Source organism: Aspergillus caelatus (genome assembly GCF_009193585.1).
Source record: "Aspergillus caelatus strain CBS 763.97 unplaced genomic scaffold BDV27scaffold_148, whole genome shotgun sequence".
NCBI lineage: Eukaryota > Fungi > Ascomycota > Eurotiomycetes > Eurotiales > Aspergillaceae > Aspergillus > Aspergillus caelatus.
The window spans coordinates 56,182-70,409 of NW_022475411.1; the positions used below are offsets into that span (position 1 = coordinate 56,182).

The 14,228-nt window shown below is 44.9% G+C and overlaps 4 protein-coding genes across 4 annotated transcripts; all 4 read left to right on the top strand.

Moving 5' to 3' along the window:
* Positions 1 to 448: 448 nt before the first annotated feature.
* Positions 449 to 2,268, top strand: BDV27DRAFT_131842 (putative RAS small monomeric GTPase). Its single transcript, XM_032067725.1, has 5 exons — positions 449 to 957; positions 1,118 to 1,166; positions 1,263 to 1,279; positions 1,362 to 1,796; positions 1,858 to 2,268. Exons 1-5 carry the CDS (start codon positions 903 to 905, stop codon positions 2,151 to 2,153), a joined length of 852 nt encoding a protein of 283 aa, XP_031925315.1. The 5' UTR covers positions 449 to 902; the 3' UTR covers positions 2,154 to 2,268.
* A 2,971-nt stretch (positions 2,269 to 5,239) lies between these two features.
* On the top strand, positions 5,240 to 6,744 carry BDV27DRAFT_20127 (Zn(II)2Cys6 transcription factor domain-containing protein). The gene is made up of 3 exons (XM_032075990.1): positions 5,240 to 5,618; positions 5,674 to 5,771; positions 5,854 to 6,744. The coding sequence occupies exons 1-3, from the start codon at positions 5,511 to 5,513 to the stop codon at positions 6,542 to 6,544; spliced, it is 897 nt and encodes a 298-aa protein (XP_031925316.1). The 5' UTR covers positions 5,240 to 5,510; the 3' UTR covers positions 6,545 to 6,744.
* Positions 6,745 to 8,706: 1,962 nt separating this feature from the next.
* Positions 8,707 to 11,050, top strand: BDV27DRAFT_131851 (aldose epimerase family protein). The gene is made up of 2 exons (XM_032067726.1): positions 8,707 to 10,174; positions 10,269 to 11,050. The coding sequence occupies exons 1-2, from the start codon at positions 9,411 to 9,413 to the stop codon at positions 10,771 to 10,773; spliced, it is 1,269 nt and encodes a 422-aa protein (XP_031925317.1). The 5' UTR covers positions 8,707 to 9,410; the 3' UTR covers positions 10,774 to 11,050.
* Positions 11,051 to 12,636: 1,586 nt separating this feature from the next.
* On the top strand, positions 12,637 to 14,219 carry BDV27DRAFT_131855 (nicotinate-nucleotide diphosphorylase (carboxylating)). Its single transcript, XM_032067727.1, has 3 exons — positions 12,637 to 13,073; positions 13,162 to 13,217; positions 13,286 to 14,219. The coding sequence occupies exons 1-3, from the start codon at positions 12,918 to 12,920 to the stop codon at positions 14,010 to 14,012; spliced, it is 939 nt and encodes a 312-aa protein (XP_031925318.1). The 5' UTR covers positions 12,637 to 12,917; the 3' UTR covers positions 14,013 to 14,219.
* The last annotated feature ends 9 nt before the right edge of the window (positions 14,220 to 14,228 follow it).

The following is a 14,228-nucleotide window of genomic DNA, read 5'->3' on the forward strand; positions in this document are numbered from 1 at the left end:
ATGTGTATATATATATAAGAAAAACAAAGGAAGAGATGGAAGAGGAAGGCGGGAAAATTAATACAATAATTGATACATACATAGGATGTTGTACTGGTACAACACAATAGTTCACGTGATAGAGGGTGTTCTTTTCCTGGTTCGAGAAATATCTTCTGATGAGACCTGATAGAAGTAATTTTTGTTCTGTTAAATCAAGATCAATCAGATTATATCGGAGTAGCAAAGAGGGAATTCATTCAAAGCCGATCCACTCAGTGCATGTTAATACTACTATTGGGGACATTTCACAACAGTCCTAATTTTAGCATCATTATTGGCTCTATTTGGAAAACAAATTGCGCAATCCAAATCATCCGCATGTTTCTGTTAGATATAAACTATCTAGGTACTTGTCTCAGACATCTTGATGTATGCTACGTTGAACTTAATTCCAACTAAATAATGTACTATACCGGCATTGCATTGATATCAAACTTTATTAATAAACTATAGTCCACCTTAACTCTTGCTTGCCCCTTGAAACATCGTGCACTTACATAAAATCCCCAAGTTCATCATTATTGATGTTTGTCATTCGTTTAGATTTCGCTATCAAGTTAAATCGCTTATCTTGGTTTAATTCAATTTGATCGACACAGCTCATTTGCTTCCCCCCTTTCTCTCTCTTTTTTAATTTTCTTTTATAAACTAAAAACTCCCAATGCCCCTCTCCTGACCGAGGAAGAACATTAGCTTTGAGACCGGACGAATTCTTAATAACCGTGCCTCACACCTTTCTCAAATTAATTTGTCTTCCCCAATATCTCAACCTCTTTCGACCTGTTGGGCTTATTGTTCTACGCCTTCTCTAGGTTAATACCACTTACCGCGCAGATAGACCCACTGTCACAACCCGAGAGATGGCGGACGCGCCAAACAAAATCACCATCACGATATGTGGAGATGGCGGATGTGGTATGCTGTGCAATGATATGGCACTTTCTTTTTCTTGTCTTCTGAAACCCTCCGCACCGGCAATTGAGATCCGCCATGTATAACCGGAATTCGAGTTGGGCTTGGAAATTGTTTGTCGTCTTGCGCCATGAAGCCTAGACTGATTCAGTACGCTACATAGGAAAGTCGTCCATTACCCTTCGATTAGTTCGCAGCCAATGGATTCACGAGTAAGTTTCTGCTTGGTCAGCCTTCCTACAGTGAACAATTTAGTACATCAAATGAGTACCTTGATCAACCGGACTGAATCCGTGCAACGTGTCTAGGTACGATCCTACTATCGGTAATCCATCACCCTTATCCGCCCACCCTTGATTCGACAACATGGCCCTTCTAACATCGAAGACGTTCGTTGGAAACTGTAGAAGATTCATACTCGGTTACACGGACGGTGGATGGCGTTCCCTACTTCTTAGCTATCACCGATACCGCTGGTCAGGAAGAATATCGCGGACTGTGGGCGGCATCCAACCTAAAATCAGACGCTTTCCTTCTCGTCTACGACATTACGAATGCTTCTAGTTTAAGCGCGTTGGATTATTTCATGGAAATGATTGATATTGAGGCTGAACAACGGGTGGAAGACAACCAGCGCTTGCTGAAGGAACTGGGAGACAGCGCACAAGGCTTAGAAGTGGGCATGCCTCCCCCTGTCAAGATTATCGCAGGAAACAAGTGCGACCTTAAAGAAGGACGGGTCATCGGTGCTAAAGAAGGTCTGGAATATGCGCGGAAACATGGCTGTGGTTTCATGGAAACAAGTGCAAGAGAGATGGTCAACATCGAGGAAACCTTTGCCCGTATACACCACCTCTTCCCCAATTAATTTATTTTTTTTTTTAGTGTCTAACACTCTTATAGTTTTAGTGCGTCGTGTGGTGGAGGCCCGTAAGCAGCATTACCAGAAAGACATTCAAGCCACCAATATACCACAAACTGCAGGGTCTTCGCCTGCAAAACGTTCCGGCGCTACGGATCAAAATAAAGGCGCTGCTTTGAAGTCATCTAACGAGGAAGGCTCACGTCTTCGGTCTTTATGCTGTGGAATATCCAGTGGAAAGGAACGAAAAATTGAGAACAAGGGCTCCGTATTGGGACACGAGGCATCATCAAAATCGGTCGCACCGCGCTTGTGGAGGCGTTTGAGTTGCTGGTAGGCTCGCAGAATGTGTTAGCGCAGAGTCTATCCCTGGTCTTGTTCCTGTTCTTTTGGCTTATTTATTACTATTATATATTGTGTGTGTGTGTGTGTGTGTGTGTGTGTGTGTGTGTACTTTTTTTGCCCATCTTCTTTATCTTCATATACCCCTTCGGCTTTGTCAGCTTGCCACGTTGTTAGCTCTCTGCGTCTGACACAGTTTTGTACAACTTTCAAATTGTATATTACTTTTTTTTTATTTATTTTCTTCTCCCGTTTCTTTCTTTCTATACCTCGTTCTTCCCTATTCCTTTACCTAGCTGAAACTGCTTGGATCTAAGGTCGATAAGATAATGAGACGAAAGATAAAAAAATAAAAGTGGGGAGCGAACGTTTGAAAATGGTCACACTGGGGTCATGCGAGACGCTTCAGTTTAGCATGCAAGGGACCAAGGAACAATGCCACCTATCCACACTCGCGAGTACCTTAACATACTCGTCAGTTAACATGCATCTCTGGAGATTCTAGCCAGAACAGATTCTGATGAGCGACAGTAGAAGTCATTTGATTGCGGCGCGCCAATTAGGATCGCTGAATGACGCCAACTGGATGCCATCATTACAAGCCTAATGTAGATTGCCCCATTAAGACTCACTATATAGACCAAATGGTTCTGGTTGTCTAGAGCCAAGGTAAACCGGTGAACTTGGGCTCAATGCAACATGAACCAACGAACCAGGTGTCTCATTCCAAAAGTCCTTGGGTCATTGATCGTATGGCCAAAAGTCTATCTATGTTAGGATCAAAACAATGGCGCAAGGATGAAGTCAAATCTGAGGGTAGAAGATTTTTCGAGGCCGATCGCCGAGAACACGGTGATTGAAAACGGCGATTGACATAACGTGATACTGACATTATATTCTCTTTGAAGATAGCTAATTTCATTTTGGTATGGTTCCCCTCCCCCCTCCCCGCTTCCCTTTTCGTTTTATTTGTCACTAACATATTTCACACTTTTGTCAAGATGACATGGATCGAATGCAAAGGGGGAAAGGGCGAGTCTGCGAATCATCATCTCCAACATTCCATGTTCATGGTTCTCACATCGTGTGCCAACGTCATTGACTATTATTAGTGGAACAATCAAATAGAGATATGGCACCAACAATCCGTTAGCACACCCTTCTGTACTTGACCTAGGTGGATAGCATAGTGGGATAACTAGATATGAACGGGGTAAAAATAAGGACAAGAAAATTACGGCATTAGATAATGATAACAAAAAAGTAAAAATAAAAAACTTCTGAGATCAAGCCAGAAATGGAAAATACCTCATTCAACCTTAGGTGATCTGGCACTATGACCTGTGCTAGACTGCACTACGTCTACCGATGGAGCTATCTATGCAGTGTGCGACAAGTGGCAATGATCGTTTGGGGGCCCGTCTTCTGTTAAGCTTTTAGGAGAATCATCCGAGTTTCCAGGGTTGGGCTCGTGATCATAGACGGGCACTAAATGGCCGAAGGGAGAACATTCGATGCATGGATTCCAATGTACTCCGTACACTCTAAGACTAAAAGGACCAAATCCTCCGACTTGACTATTCGGCATGCGTTTGCCGAGAGAAGGTGGAAACGGTGATCAAAGAGAAACTCCTCCTGTTGTGCCGTAATGCCGTTTTATGCAAAGAGCAGATGTCATACCAGTAGTAGTACTCCGTATGTACATACTCTCGAAGAGTAAATGTATGGTATTGTAATCATACCGATATATCTCTGTATGGGTGTGTATTTTGTGAAATAAAAAAGGTGTAAAATCTGGGTTGACCCTGACTATGTTTGGAAGAACAATCGTCAGAAGTCACCAATTCCTGATGACCCTAACCTACCCAAACAGGTTCTAACAATTAAGGTCTGTTACAAACTATACTTCTATCGAAAATCGACGGAGAACGGGGATCCAATACTACTCGGATATACGGAGTCTAAGCACAAAATACAATCCGAACTGACAAAAATTGAACCTTGGCATAATTAGAGAGAGAGAAAAAAAATTTTTTTTTTCTATGTTGATGTAATCAACACTTGACTCAAACGAGAATTATTGCTGATTTAGGAAATCCAAAACATATGGAGCTAGGGAAGATGGCACCTCCGAGGTCCGAGCCAAGGCCTCCGACCCCGAGTACAAGTCCTCCCGCTTTACCCGCACTTCCGCGCTCCGTGGTATGGTAACTCGTATCCGGTTTACTCAACTGTTACTACAGTAAGATATTAGGTATTTGGTAATGTATTAAATGTCAATCAGTATTTATGTTACAGTGAGATGTGCTTCTCAACTTGTTTGAAGATGGTCCTTCTTCCTCTTGGAAATGTTTGTTGTTTTACAAAAAGCTACTGCAGCTCGAGCATCACAATATATAATTCAGCCTGCACAAATGAGACAGTTCGTTTGCCGTTTGACCAGAAGTAACCGTAGGAGTCAGGTATGGACAGACCATGTATTACAGAAGCTCCACCGCATAACCTACTGCACTAGGACGAGACCAATGATCGCCCACCCATACTTTGCTCTTCCTATAGTGCGTCAGTTGTAGTAAGACGGAGTACATACGTTCCTTCGTCAGGCTTTAATAATATTAATTAGAAGTAAGAACTAGATCCATTACAAAAAGTAAATAAGGAACTGAGAAAAATAATTTTTTCGAAAGAAAAAAACAATAAATAAAAAAATAAAAATCATAATTGGAAACTTGAGTAATCACCCAGTAATATTACCCATCGCCATAGCCATCATCATCCATCAACCTACTCCACGAGTACAGGTTAGTTAAAAGCAAGTTCAGACCCTCCAGAAGCCCATACTTCCTTCGTATTTCAGCGGCTACCATATAACTCTCACATACCTCTCCCCATAGTCACTGCAACCATCGCCGTTCCAGTTCTTGGTTCCAATCACTCTGGTCATTACTCATTACCTCGTCTTCCCATGCTACTGACGCCTCGCATTGGTCCTTGATTTTGTCCACCCGTTGGCCTTTTCAAACTTTCTGTCTCCTTCTCCCCGACATCGTTATATCATCGACCAACCTTGACGCATTGTCGATCCCTTTTTGACTATTGCAACACCACAACGCAAAAGGATCCCCCAGAACGCGAATGAAGAATAACTGGAAGAATATCACGTACAAACCCAACTTTTAATTCCCGGTGGTCATAGGATTATTTTCTATTCTTTTACTTCTTCCAATTATCCTCTTTATTCATTATTATTACTATTGTTATTAGTTTTCTTATCATCTCAATTTCTGCGGTCTCCTATATTTTCTACTTTTTTACTTTCCGTCACCGCCCACATCTATATAGGTATACTACAATGACAGCACGCCAATCATCACCTACATCAGACAACTCTCATTCGGACAACAATGTTCGCAAGAGGGTATGTAAGGCATGCGATCGGTGCAGACTGAAGAAATCTAAGGTAAGCAAGTTCGAGGCCCAAGCATCAGCACGCTCTGATGCACTGACCGGTGCAGTGTGATGGAGGCAACCCATGTGGTCGCTGTAGGACAGACAATGCCATTTGTGTTTTTGGCGAGAGGAAGAAGGCTCACGATAAAGTGTACCCTAAGGGGTGAGCTTGCACCTGGCATTTATGATTTGTGTATGGTTTCTCCGCAGGACTTGATCGCTAACCTTATCCTATTCGGGTGTAGATATGTTGAGATGCTCGAGCAACAACAAGCGTGGCTAGTGTATGGGCTTCAAGAGCTATATCGACGTACCACTGAAGGAGAAGGGTGGCCTGGGGAACCATTGAAATGCGAAGCCAACGGCCACCCCCTCACTCACGACCTGCTCACCCGGTTGGGCGCTTTGGACCAGAGCAAAGGCGAGCGTTTTGAGGAAAACACCGAGTCTATGCAGCAAGAACTATGGAAGCAGAACGCAGGGCATATGCAGCGCCAGGACTCGTCAGACGGCAGTTCAGAAAGCGCACAATCGCCCATTCTTCCCACCCGTTTCTCAGATGCATTTGCGCGACAACCACTTACTCCACCTACTTTCAGCCCTCCTTTGCGGCAAGGACCTACAATCAAGACGGAGCCTCAAGTTGTGCCAAATACACCTAGCTTCATTCCACCGATGGCTATGCACGGGGACGTGGTCAACCCTCTCGCATTACAAGATCCACAACAATGGTCGAATAGCCTAGGGAGTTTCGACGATATGGACCTTATGGCGACTGCCGATTACAACAGCCTGTCATTCGATGACCCAGTCTCTTCTCCGATGTTCAATCGCCAAATTCCAATGAATTGCATGTCGTATATGGATGCAAAGAATGACTACGAAGATATTAGTCAATTTTTGAATGCGAATCCACCGGAAATAACGTCTAGCTGAGCCGCACATATCGACGGAAAGTTACGCTAGCGAAGCATGGCTTTCTTCTGCTTCGACGATACTTGCATACGCCTATGACGTGACGCATGTACACTACACATGTTTTTTCTTCGATTTTCTGAATGTTGTGGTTTCTAACTGATGTTATTTCTGGGCGGTGGCTCTGTTTACGATAAGGTTGAAGGGTCCATCCCACTGTACAGTCTTGTCCATTTGTTTCGGGGTTACTAGTCTCACATCGTGAATGCGACACTCGAACGAGATCTGACACAAACGCCCCTTTGGTGCTCTGGAGTTGGTAGGTAAAACATTGGCTGGGTTTATGGAGCTATGGAGAGGATTATTCTTCCCATTTTTAACTTTATTATTCTTCTTACTTCCTTCACGTGTGTATCGAGGGTTACCACTTAGTTTTGTGAAATAGTCGACTTATTCGGCGTCCGGTTTGGGATGTCTTACATATCATGATATAGAAGCATGAACCGTGCAGTTCGGTCAATATAATTGTCGGATTCTCTTCACATATATCCGCTTGGGTTTCAAAGAATTAGTTCGACTTTTTCATACAGGCCAGGAACAGGTGGAGTGACGTCGAGAGTGGATGACTAATCGGCAACGGAGACATCGATGATTCATCTCCGATTCTTATCTCCGCCCCGCCTGTACATACAGTAGGTATTTGATGACGGGCTTCTACTAGTACCACTGTATGTATGTTCCTCGATCGAAACGGCTTCTGGAGCTGAATGATAGCGCAGGATATTTTCGAGACGGTGTTAGGTACTATGGCTGGCCTGGTCTTGTGTTAACAATTAGTAGCCAAAAAAAAAAAAAAAAGAAAGCAAGAAAGAAAGATAAGAAAAGAAAAGTAGCTAACCTGTTCACAGAGCTACTGCTAGGTGGTGTATCGTATTTCGCTTTACTGTTACTTCTTCCAGTAGTACTACGAAGTTCGAAGGGTGGTTGGATCGTCAAGAACGAGAAGGTCAAAGCCCCACTCGTGGACCCTCTGGCACGGTGCCGGTCCAGGCCAACCGAACTTGTGAAAGAGGAAAAAGAAAAAAGAATTATAATTATAATTCCGTTTTTAGGATAATTCCGTAACTGCCAAAATCCGGACGACCGAGCCGATTGCTGCCTTGCTGACACCCGGCTCTCTTATTTTCATGTTGCAATTTAATTTTTGTTTTTTATATTTTATTTTTATGTTTTCTGCGCTCTCATTCAGTACGTACAAAGTATTTCTTTTTGAACTTTCCGAATCGCTTGCCTCATATGGGCTGGGCTAAACCTTGCTCTTCCTCCGTATCGTGGTGGAGTTGATTCTGGCCGCTGCTTTAGGTTTTTTTCTAGGTTCCTTTCTCGCTTGTCTCGTCCTTTCCTGTAATAATTATCACGTATCATCGAAGCCGCCTCAGATAGATAAGGTTGACAGAGACTAATCCAACCCCTTCTTTGCCCGCGCAGGATGGGGCGTCACGATGGAGTAATGCTAGTGTCATCTGGGAGATGAGGAGTATACGGCCGATTAATAAGCGTTGTCGTTTGCTTTGAAATGAGTCAAAAAAGTCACTCCGGATCCTTTTGTAAGCAACCAATCGGCGAGATAAGAGATGGAAGCTTCTGCCAGCTCACCCTATAATCCGGTATCCGATACGATGACGATCCCTATATAAACGCAAAGTGACGAGTCAAGGTGTTTGAAGCAGTGATAGGAATTCCATGGGGCGCAAAGCTTTCTCGCGGCATTGGATATTGCCATTTCAGGTAATACGCTTTGGCATGGATCGTATGTACTATGATGTATATAGTATAGAGGACATCCCACCGGCACTACTAACGTAAGGTTGGCGATCTTGGAAATTCTCTAGGTTGACACTTGTGAGGCCGTAGAGTTCTCCACGGACGATGGAGACATTTAGATTGGGTGAATTATGTTTACACCAGACAGCTAAACACAGTATCGTATATACCCGAAGCATTGGGTAAGGCATACGGAGTACTGCAAGAACTTCTCCGTACCATGAGACGGAGCCTTCTCCTAGACTAAAACTAGGGACTCGGTATCGGCACGTCCGCGCCCGCGGGCACCGATATTTCCGTTCGATCGGTATGTCTACGTTCCGAGACTCTGGATCGAACCACTCGACTTGTTACGGGCACGACAATCGTCCTTGAGGCGGTAAATATGGGGTATAGGGGCTTAGGTCATGGCGGCATTCTAGAAAAACGAATGCTCCACAAATGCTCCAGGAAAATACAGAATAGGGCACAAGGAAGAAAGGAGAACCTTTTTAGGCCCTGAGTGTTATCTATGCAATTCACAGCCTCGAAATTTTGTAACGTAACATACCTCGTGAACGATGTTGCTGGATATGACGCCTTGAGATCCACAAAATAAACAAAGTCTCATTTCACGATCTTGAGGACAGACTCTTGTGGTGTGGTGGTCTGAACACGGCATCATTTGCTAACCGATGTATCAGGTAGGCATATCGCCCTTGCGACGATGTAAGAAATGAATGGAGTGGTTCAGCATGTACTCAGTATGGACGTACAAAACAGGCATCTGAATATGCCACCTTTTCGCTTTTCAACCCGCACTACTCATCCACCCATTCTACCCTATCAATCATTCGCTTAGATACGGTAAGTAGATCGTGGAGTATATAGTACTCTATTGAGTTTATTTGAACTTACCGGGCAGAGCCTCAAACAATATACCTCAATGTCTCGAACCTATATCCAACAGATGGATTCTCCGGGGTATTGCCGAAAGAGGAATACTTTTGTAGGCACGCGAGGGCAACACTGCAATCCATTAAAACAGTACCAATTGCTTTGTTGAACAGGTCAATTGCAGCTGATGGGTATTGGTGGATTATCCCCCTCTCGGTTAAAATATCAATATATGCATCCATCTCGGGTCATTATGGCGGTCGTACTGTGTAAAGGGGCTTCTGATATTAGCCTAAAGGGCCTTTGGCACAACTCCTGCGGGGTACGGAGTAGTGCCCCTCGTTTATATTTGATCTCCCCGTCCTGTTCAGTTGCGCCCATCAACTCACACAATTTGCTACTATCTCCGAAAGGGTACGAGGTGTCTTCAATAGGTAGGATTAAGACAATTGATACACCGAAAATGGCCGATGAACCATCAGTTAAATTCACATCCTTGGGCGCAATCATCCAAGAGCTCAACGTGGATGGCCAGAACATCGTCCTGGGATTCACTAAGAAGGAACTCTACGAGAAATACAACACCCCTTGGTTTGGCGCAACCATTGGTCGCGTAGCTAACAGAATCAAGCATGCAAAAATCCAAAATCTCAACAACCAAGAATATGAACTTGAGAAGAACAATGACCCTAACGCGCTGCATGGAGGTAGCCGTGGATGGGGCAGGCGGGACTTTGAGGGCCCTACTTTACTGCAGCGAAACGGGAAAGACACCTTACTTTATACCTATACGAGCCCCCATCTTGACGGAGGATACCCTGGCACGGTAGAGATCAAAGTCTTCTATACGGCAAGCAAAGAGGACAACCGTTCAGTGCTCTCGATCGAGTATGAGGTTGAAATAGTGGGTGATGAGTGCAACGAGACGATTGTCAACGTTACCAACCATAGGTATGTACCAGATGGGGGACTTAGGACAGACGTGAATTGCGGTTCACTAAAAAGTAATGATGGAGTATTTTGCTAAAGAGCTACATTGCTATAGTTATTTCAACCTCACTGGCGGCGAGACCATTGACGGCACCTCAGCTAAGCTCCTTACTCAACACTATCTGCCGCTCGACAATACCGGCATCCCGTTTGGAAGGATCGACGTACATCCTAGTAAAGTCACTGAGCCATTCACGATCGGGCCGAACAAAGAAGCTTTTGACGATGTCTTTGTTATGGATCGAGATGTCGCTGGGATCCCGTTGGATACGCGTGAGAGACCGCTCCAGCTACTCGCAGAGTTCCACCACCCAGTGTCGCGTATCAATCTACAGGTACACAGCACTGAGCCTGCGTTTCAGTTCTATACAGGCCAAGGAACCAATGTAGCTGCGGTTGACGGCAACCCAAGTCGAGGCCCGTTTTCCGGCTTCTGCATCGAGCCCAGCCGATTTGTCAACGCGATCAACGAACCGGATTGGCGACACATGGTTGTTTTGAAGAAGGGTGACAAGTATGGAAGCAAGATCGTGTATAAGACCTGGAAAGACCCGAAATGAATTGCCGGTTCTAGAATATTGTCATGCCACCGATGTGGAACCGATTGAAGGAGATTTTTTTCCCCTCTCTTTCTTTTCCCTCTTTGGCGTTTGCACAACCATCCGATTGTCACATGATGTGCCGATTACCCTTATCACTCTCAAATGTATCCGATGCATTTATCATCAAGTTCCAGTAGTCGTACGCTCCACAGTAAATAGATTTTGAGTCGTCAGTGGACGAGGTCTCGGCCTTGAATCAAGAAAACAAGGGGGTTTGAATAAAAACCAATTTTTTGTTTTTCTTTTTCTTTCTTTCTTTTTTTTTTTTTTTTCCCCTCTTTACTATATCCATTTCCCTTGTCAAATTTGTCAGTGCTGCAACGTGTCACTCCCCGCCATGTACATTTGCGTGGGTGCGGTTTGTTTTGGGTCATAATGGTTTAGTTCTGCAGGAGGGAAAATCGCTCAGTCTTCCAATTTCTCGACTGCCAAGAGTTTCTGGAATTGAGCTATTGCTTCTAGCGCCCCTTGAGTATGCTTTCTATGATTGTTGATCATCTCAGTAGTTCGTTACGGAATGGAGCAATTTATGAACTTTATAGGCCATGGTGCGCTTGAGAAATAATAGTCCGGATGATAGTAGAGGGAACCTGGAGTCTTAGCCTCAATGGCCATCACCAGCGATAAAAAACGGTAATCGAAATGGGTGGTGTGCAGTGGTGTCTGTACTGTACTACTGTGTATATACCTCAATCAATATGAAACCCATCAGTATTGTCAAGCACAGTAAGTACGGCGTACTCTGTACAGTGTACTGTACACAGTACCAGCCACGGATCTGGGGGATGCCGTTTTTGGCCGTGTAACGATACGTTACCACTTTGCTCGAGCTTTCAGACTCGGAACGGACAACAAAACTTACCGACGGAGCTTGGCAGCGATCTGTTTAGAGTACGGGAGTACTAAGTATACCGTAAAGTATACGGAGTAAGGTTCTGCTGAATTAACCAGTTTCTTGGCAAGGTATTCTTGAAGGGATCAACTTCTGTAGATCCGTAACTCCGGCTACCAAAAGTTAGGTCTCTCCGGCTTAAAGATTCCTTCCCTTGTCCGAGACGCCAAACTGGGAACGACTACGAAGCAGGAGCAACCGCAAATAGCTAAAGGAGATGCGAATCGCATTGGTCACAAGGTCGGGCGCAGTTGATCATCTCAGGAGTATTAGTAGTTTGAAAGCATTGTGGCTGATTTTATGTATAGAATCTATGCATATTAGCGTTGTTGTTTATTTTACCCCGCAACTCTGTTCGGATTGAATTTATACAGAGTACAGTTATGTACATACATGGAACAAAATAACCAAGTTAACATTTTATTAAGGTAATCCTTCATTTCACCATGCTAGGGTGATTATGCAATATGTATCGGCACACACACACACATACACACACACACACACTCTCTCTCTCTCTCTCTCTCTCTCTCTCTCTCCCTCCATATGCAAATGAAAGTTGAAGCAATCATTTCACCAGAAGCTCAATGCGCCTCGATCAAGTATTCCTGTTGCCTAGAGACGGGGGCAGTGCGACCCCACATAACTCTTCGCATTGCGTTGGCACTTCTTGGAAAACGTTCCCAGATGAAATCGCCTGCGAGATAAGGAGCGTCTCTTAAAGATGGCTGTGCTCTAGGAAGGAGCCTTGTTTTGTTTATTATATAAATAGTTCTAGAACTGATAGGTGTGTGGACGTCATGTGCCTTCGTATTTTCGCAACATACTTTTCTTCTCGCTGCCTAATTATCACGGACTGTGTATTTGTACTGTACATACGAACGAACGAACATGGGAATTAACAAAAAAAAATATGTTTGCGATGGAATTGACAGATACGGCTCTCTAGTCTCATAGGGTAAGTAGCGCGAGCGACCTATTCTTGGGTTTCAGTATGTACGTATATTGTACTCTGTAGATCCATACATACAGCAATGACTTCAAGTCACCCTCCACTCACGTGACCACCCCGGAACGTCCCGATAGTCTGCCCCGCGTGGGGTTTGATATCAACTTCCCCCTTGTGCTTGATGGGATTCCCATTCTTCCTTGGAGATCCATAGTCTATCTCAATAAACATCCCACATTTCAGGAAGACGAACACAAAGCGATGGCTTCTGCTTACGGGGACTTCCGTCACTTGCTACCTAGCAATTACAAACGCTTGATTACCTCCTGGCTCGAAGAGGACTGTCCCAGTTTTGACTATGGCGGTTTCGTCGTCGGGGAGTCGGACGGTGAGGCAAGGTTGTTGGGGAAAGCCAAGGTAACCCTCACACTCCGTGGATGTATGAGAAAATATGTATCTCTCGAAATACCTATCATTGCGTGCTAATCCATCTCCGTATCCAAAGGGAGTCGTTGCAGGTGTCCCTTTCGTCGATGAAGTTTTCGCTCAGTTAGGATGCACGTGAGTCAATTCTACATGACGCTAGACCTAACCTATACCATGCGATCAATATCTAAATGGCAGAAAAGCGTAGAATGGCACGTCCAAGAAGGCGAGTCCATTGAACCTATCAAACATTGCGCCACCGTGCGCGGGCCTATCCGCAAGATCCTCCTCGGAGAACGTGTCGCCCTCAATATCCTCGCCCGGTGCTCCGGTATCGCAACAAAAAGTGCTTCGCTAGTAGCTGCTCTCCGCACCCACGGTTGGAACGGAACGCTTGCTGGCACCCGTAAAACCACGCCTGGGTTCCGTGTGGTCGAAAAATATGGAATTCTTGTGGGAGGCGCTGATCCACACCGCCATGACCTCAGTTCGATGACAATGCTGAAGGATAACCATGTCTGGGCCTGTGCGAATAACCGTGCGGCTAAGGATGAGGCGGGTTCTACTTCGACCGAGTCCGTCGCGGCTGCTATACCTCGGGCGGTCCATGCAGCTAAGGTAGCTGGAGGCTTTGCGACCAAGGTGGAGGTTGAATGCCGAAGTGTCGAGGAGGCGAATGCGGCTATTGAGGCCGGGGCGGATGTGATCATGTTGGATAATTTCACACCAGACGGAGTTCGCGAAGCAGCTAAGCAACTTAAGCAAGGTTGGGCTGGCACGAAGCAGTCCTTCCTCATTGAAGTAAGTGGTGGGTTGAACGAGTCCAACGCTGCTTCGTACGCATGCTCGGACGTCGACATTATTTCCACTAGCTCGATTCACCAGGGTGTCGGCATCGTGGACTTTTCCCTCAAGGTTTCGCTGCGGTGAATACTCTGCTCTGTGATTGAGATTTGGATACACGGTACGTAAAATAGCTGAGTGACAACGTCATGTGTAGATGTGAATAGACAAAACTATGTATGTATGTATGTACTTTGTCAGCACGTTCCCACACGACTAAATGCCAACACTGGCGGTTGGTCTAGTCTTGTGAAACTATCAATATACCCAATACACGCAATGTTTGTGTCCCTATCAGCCCTA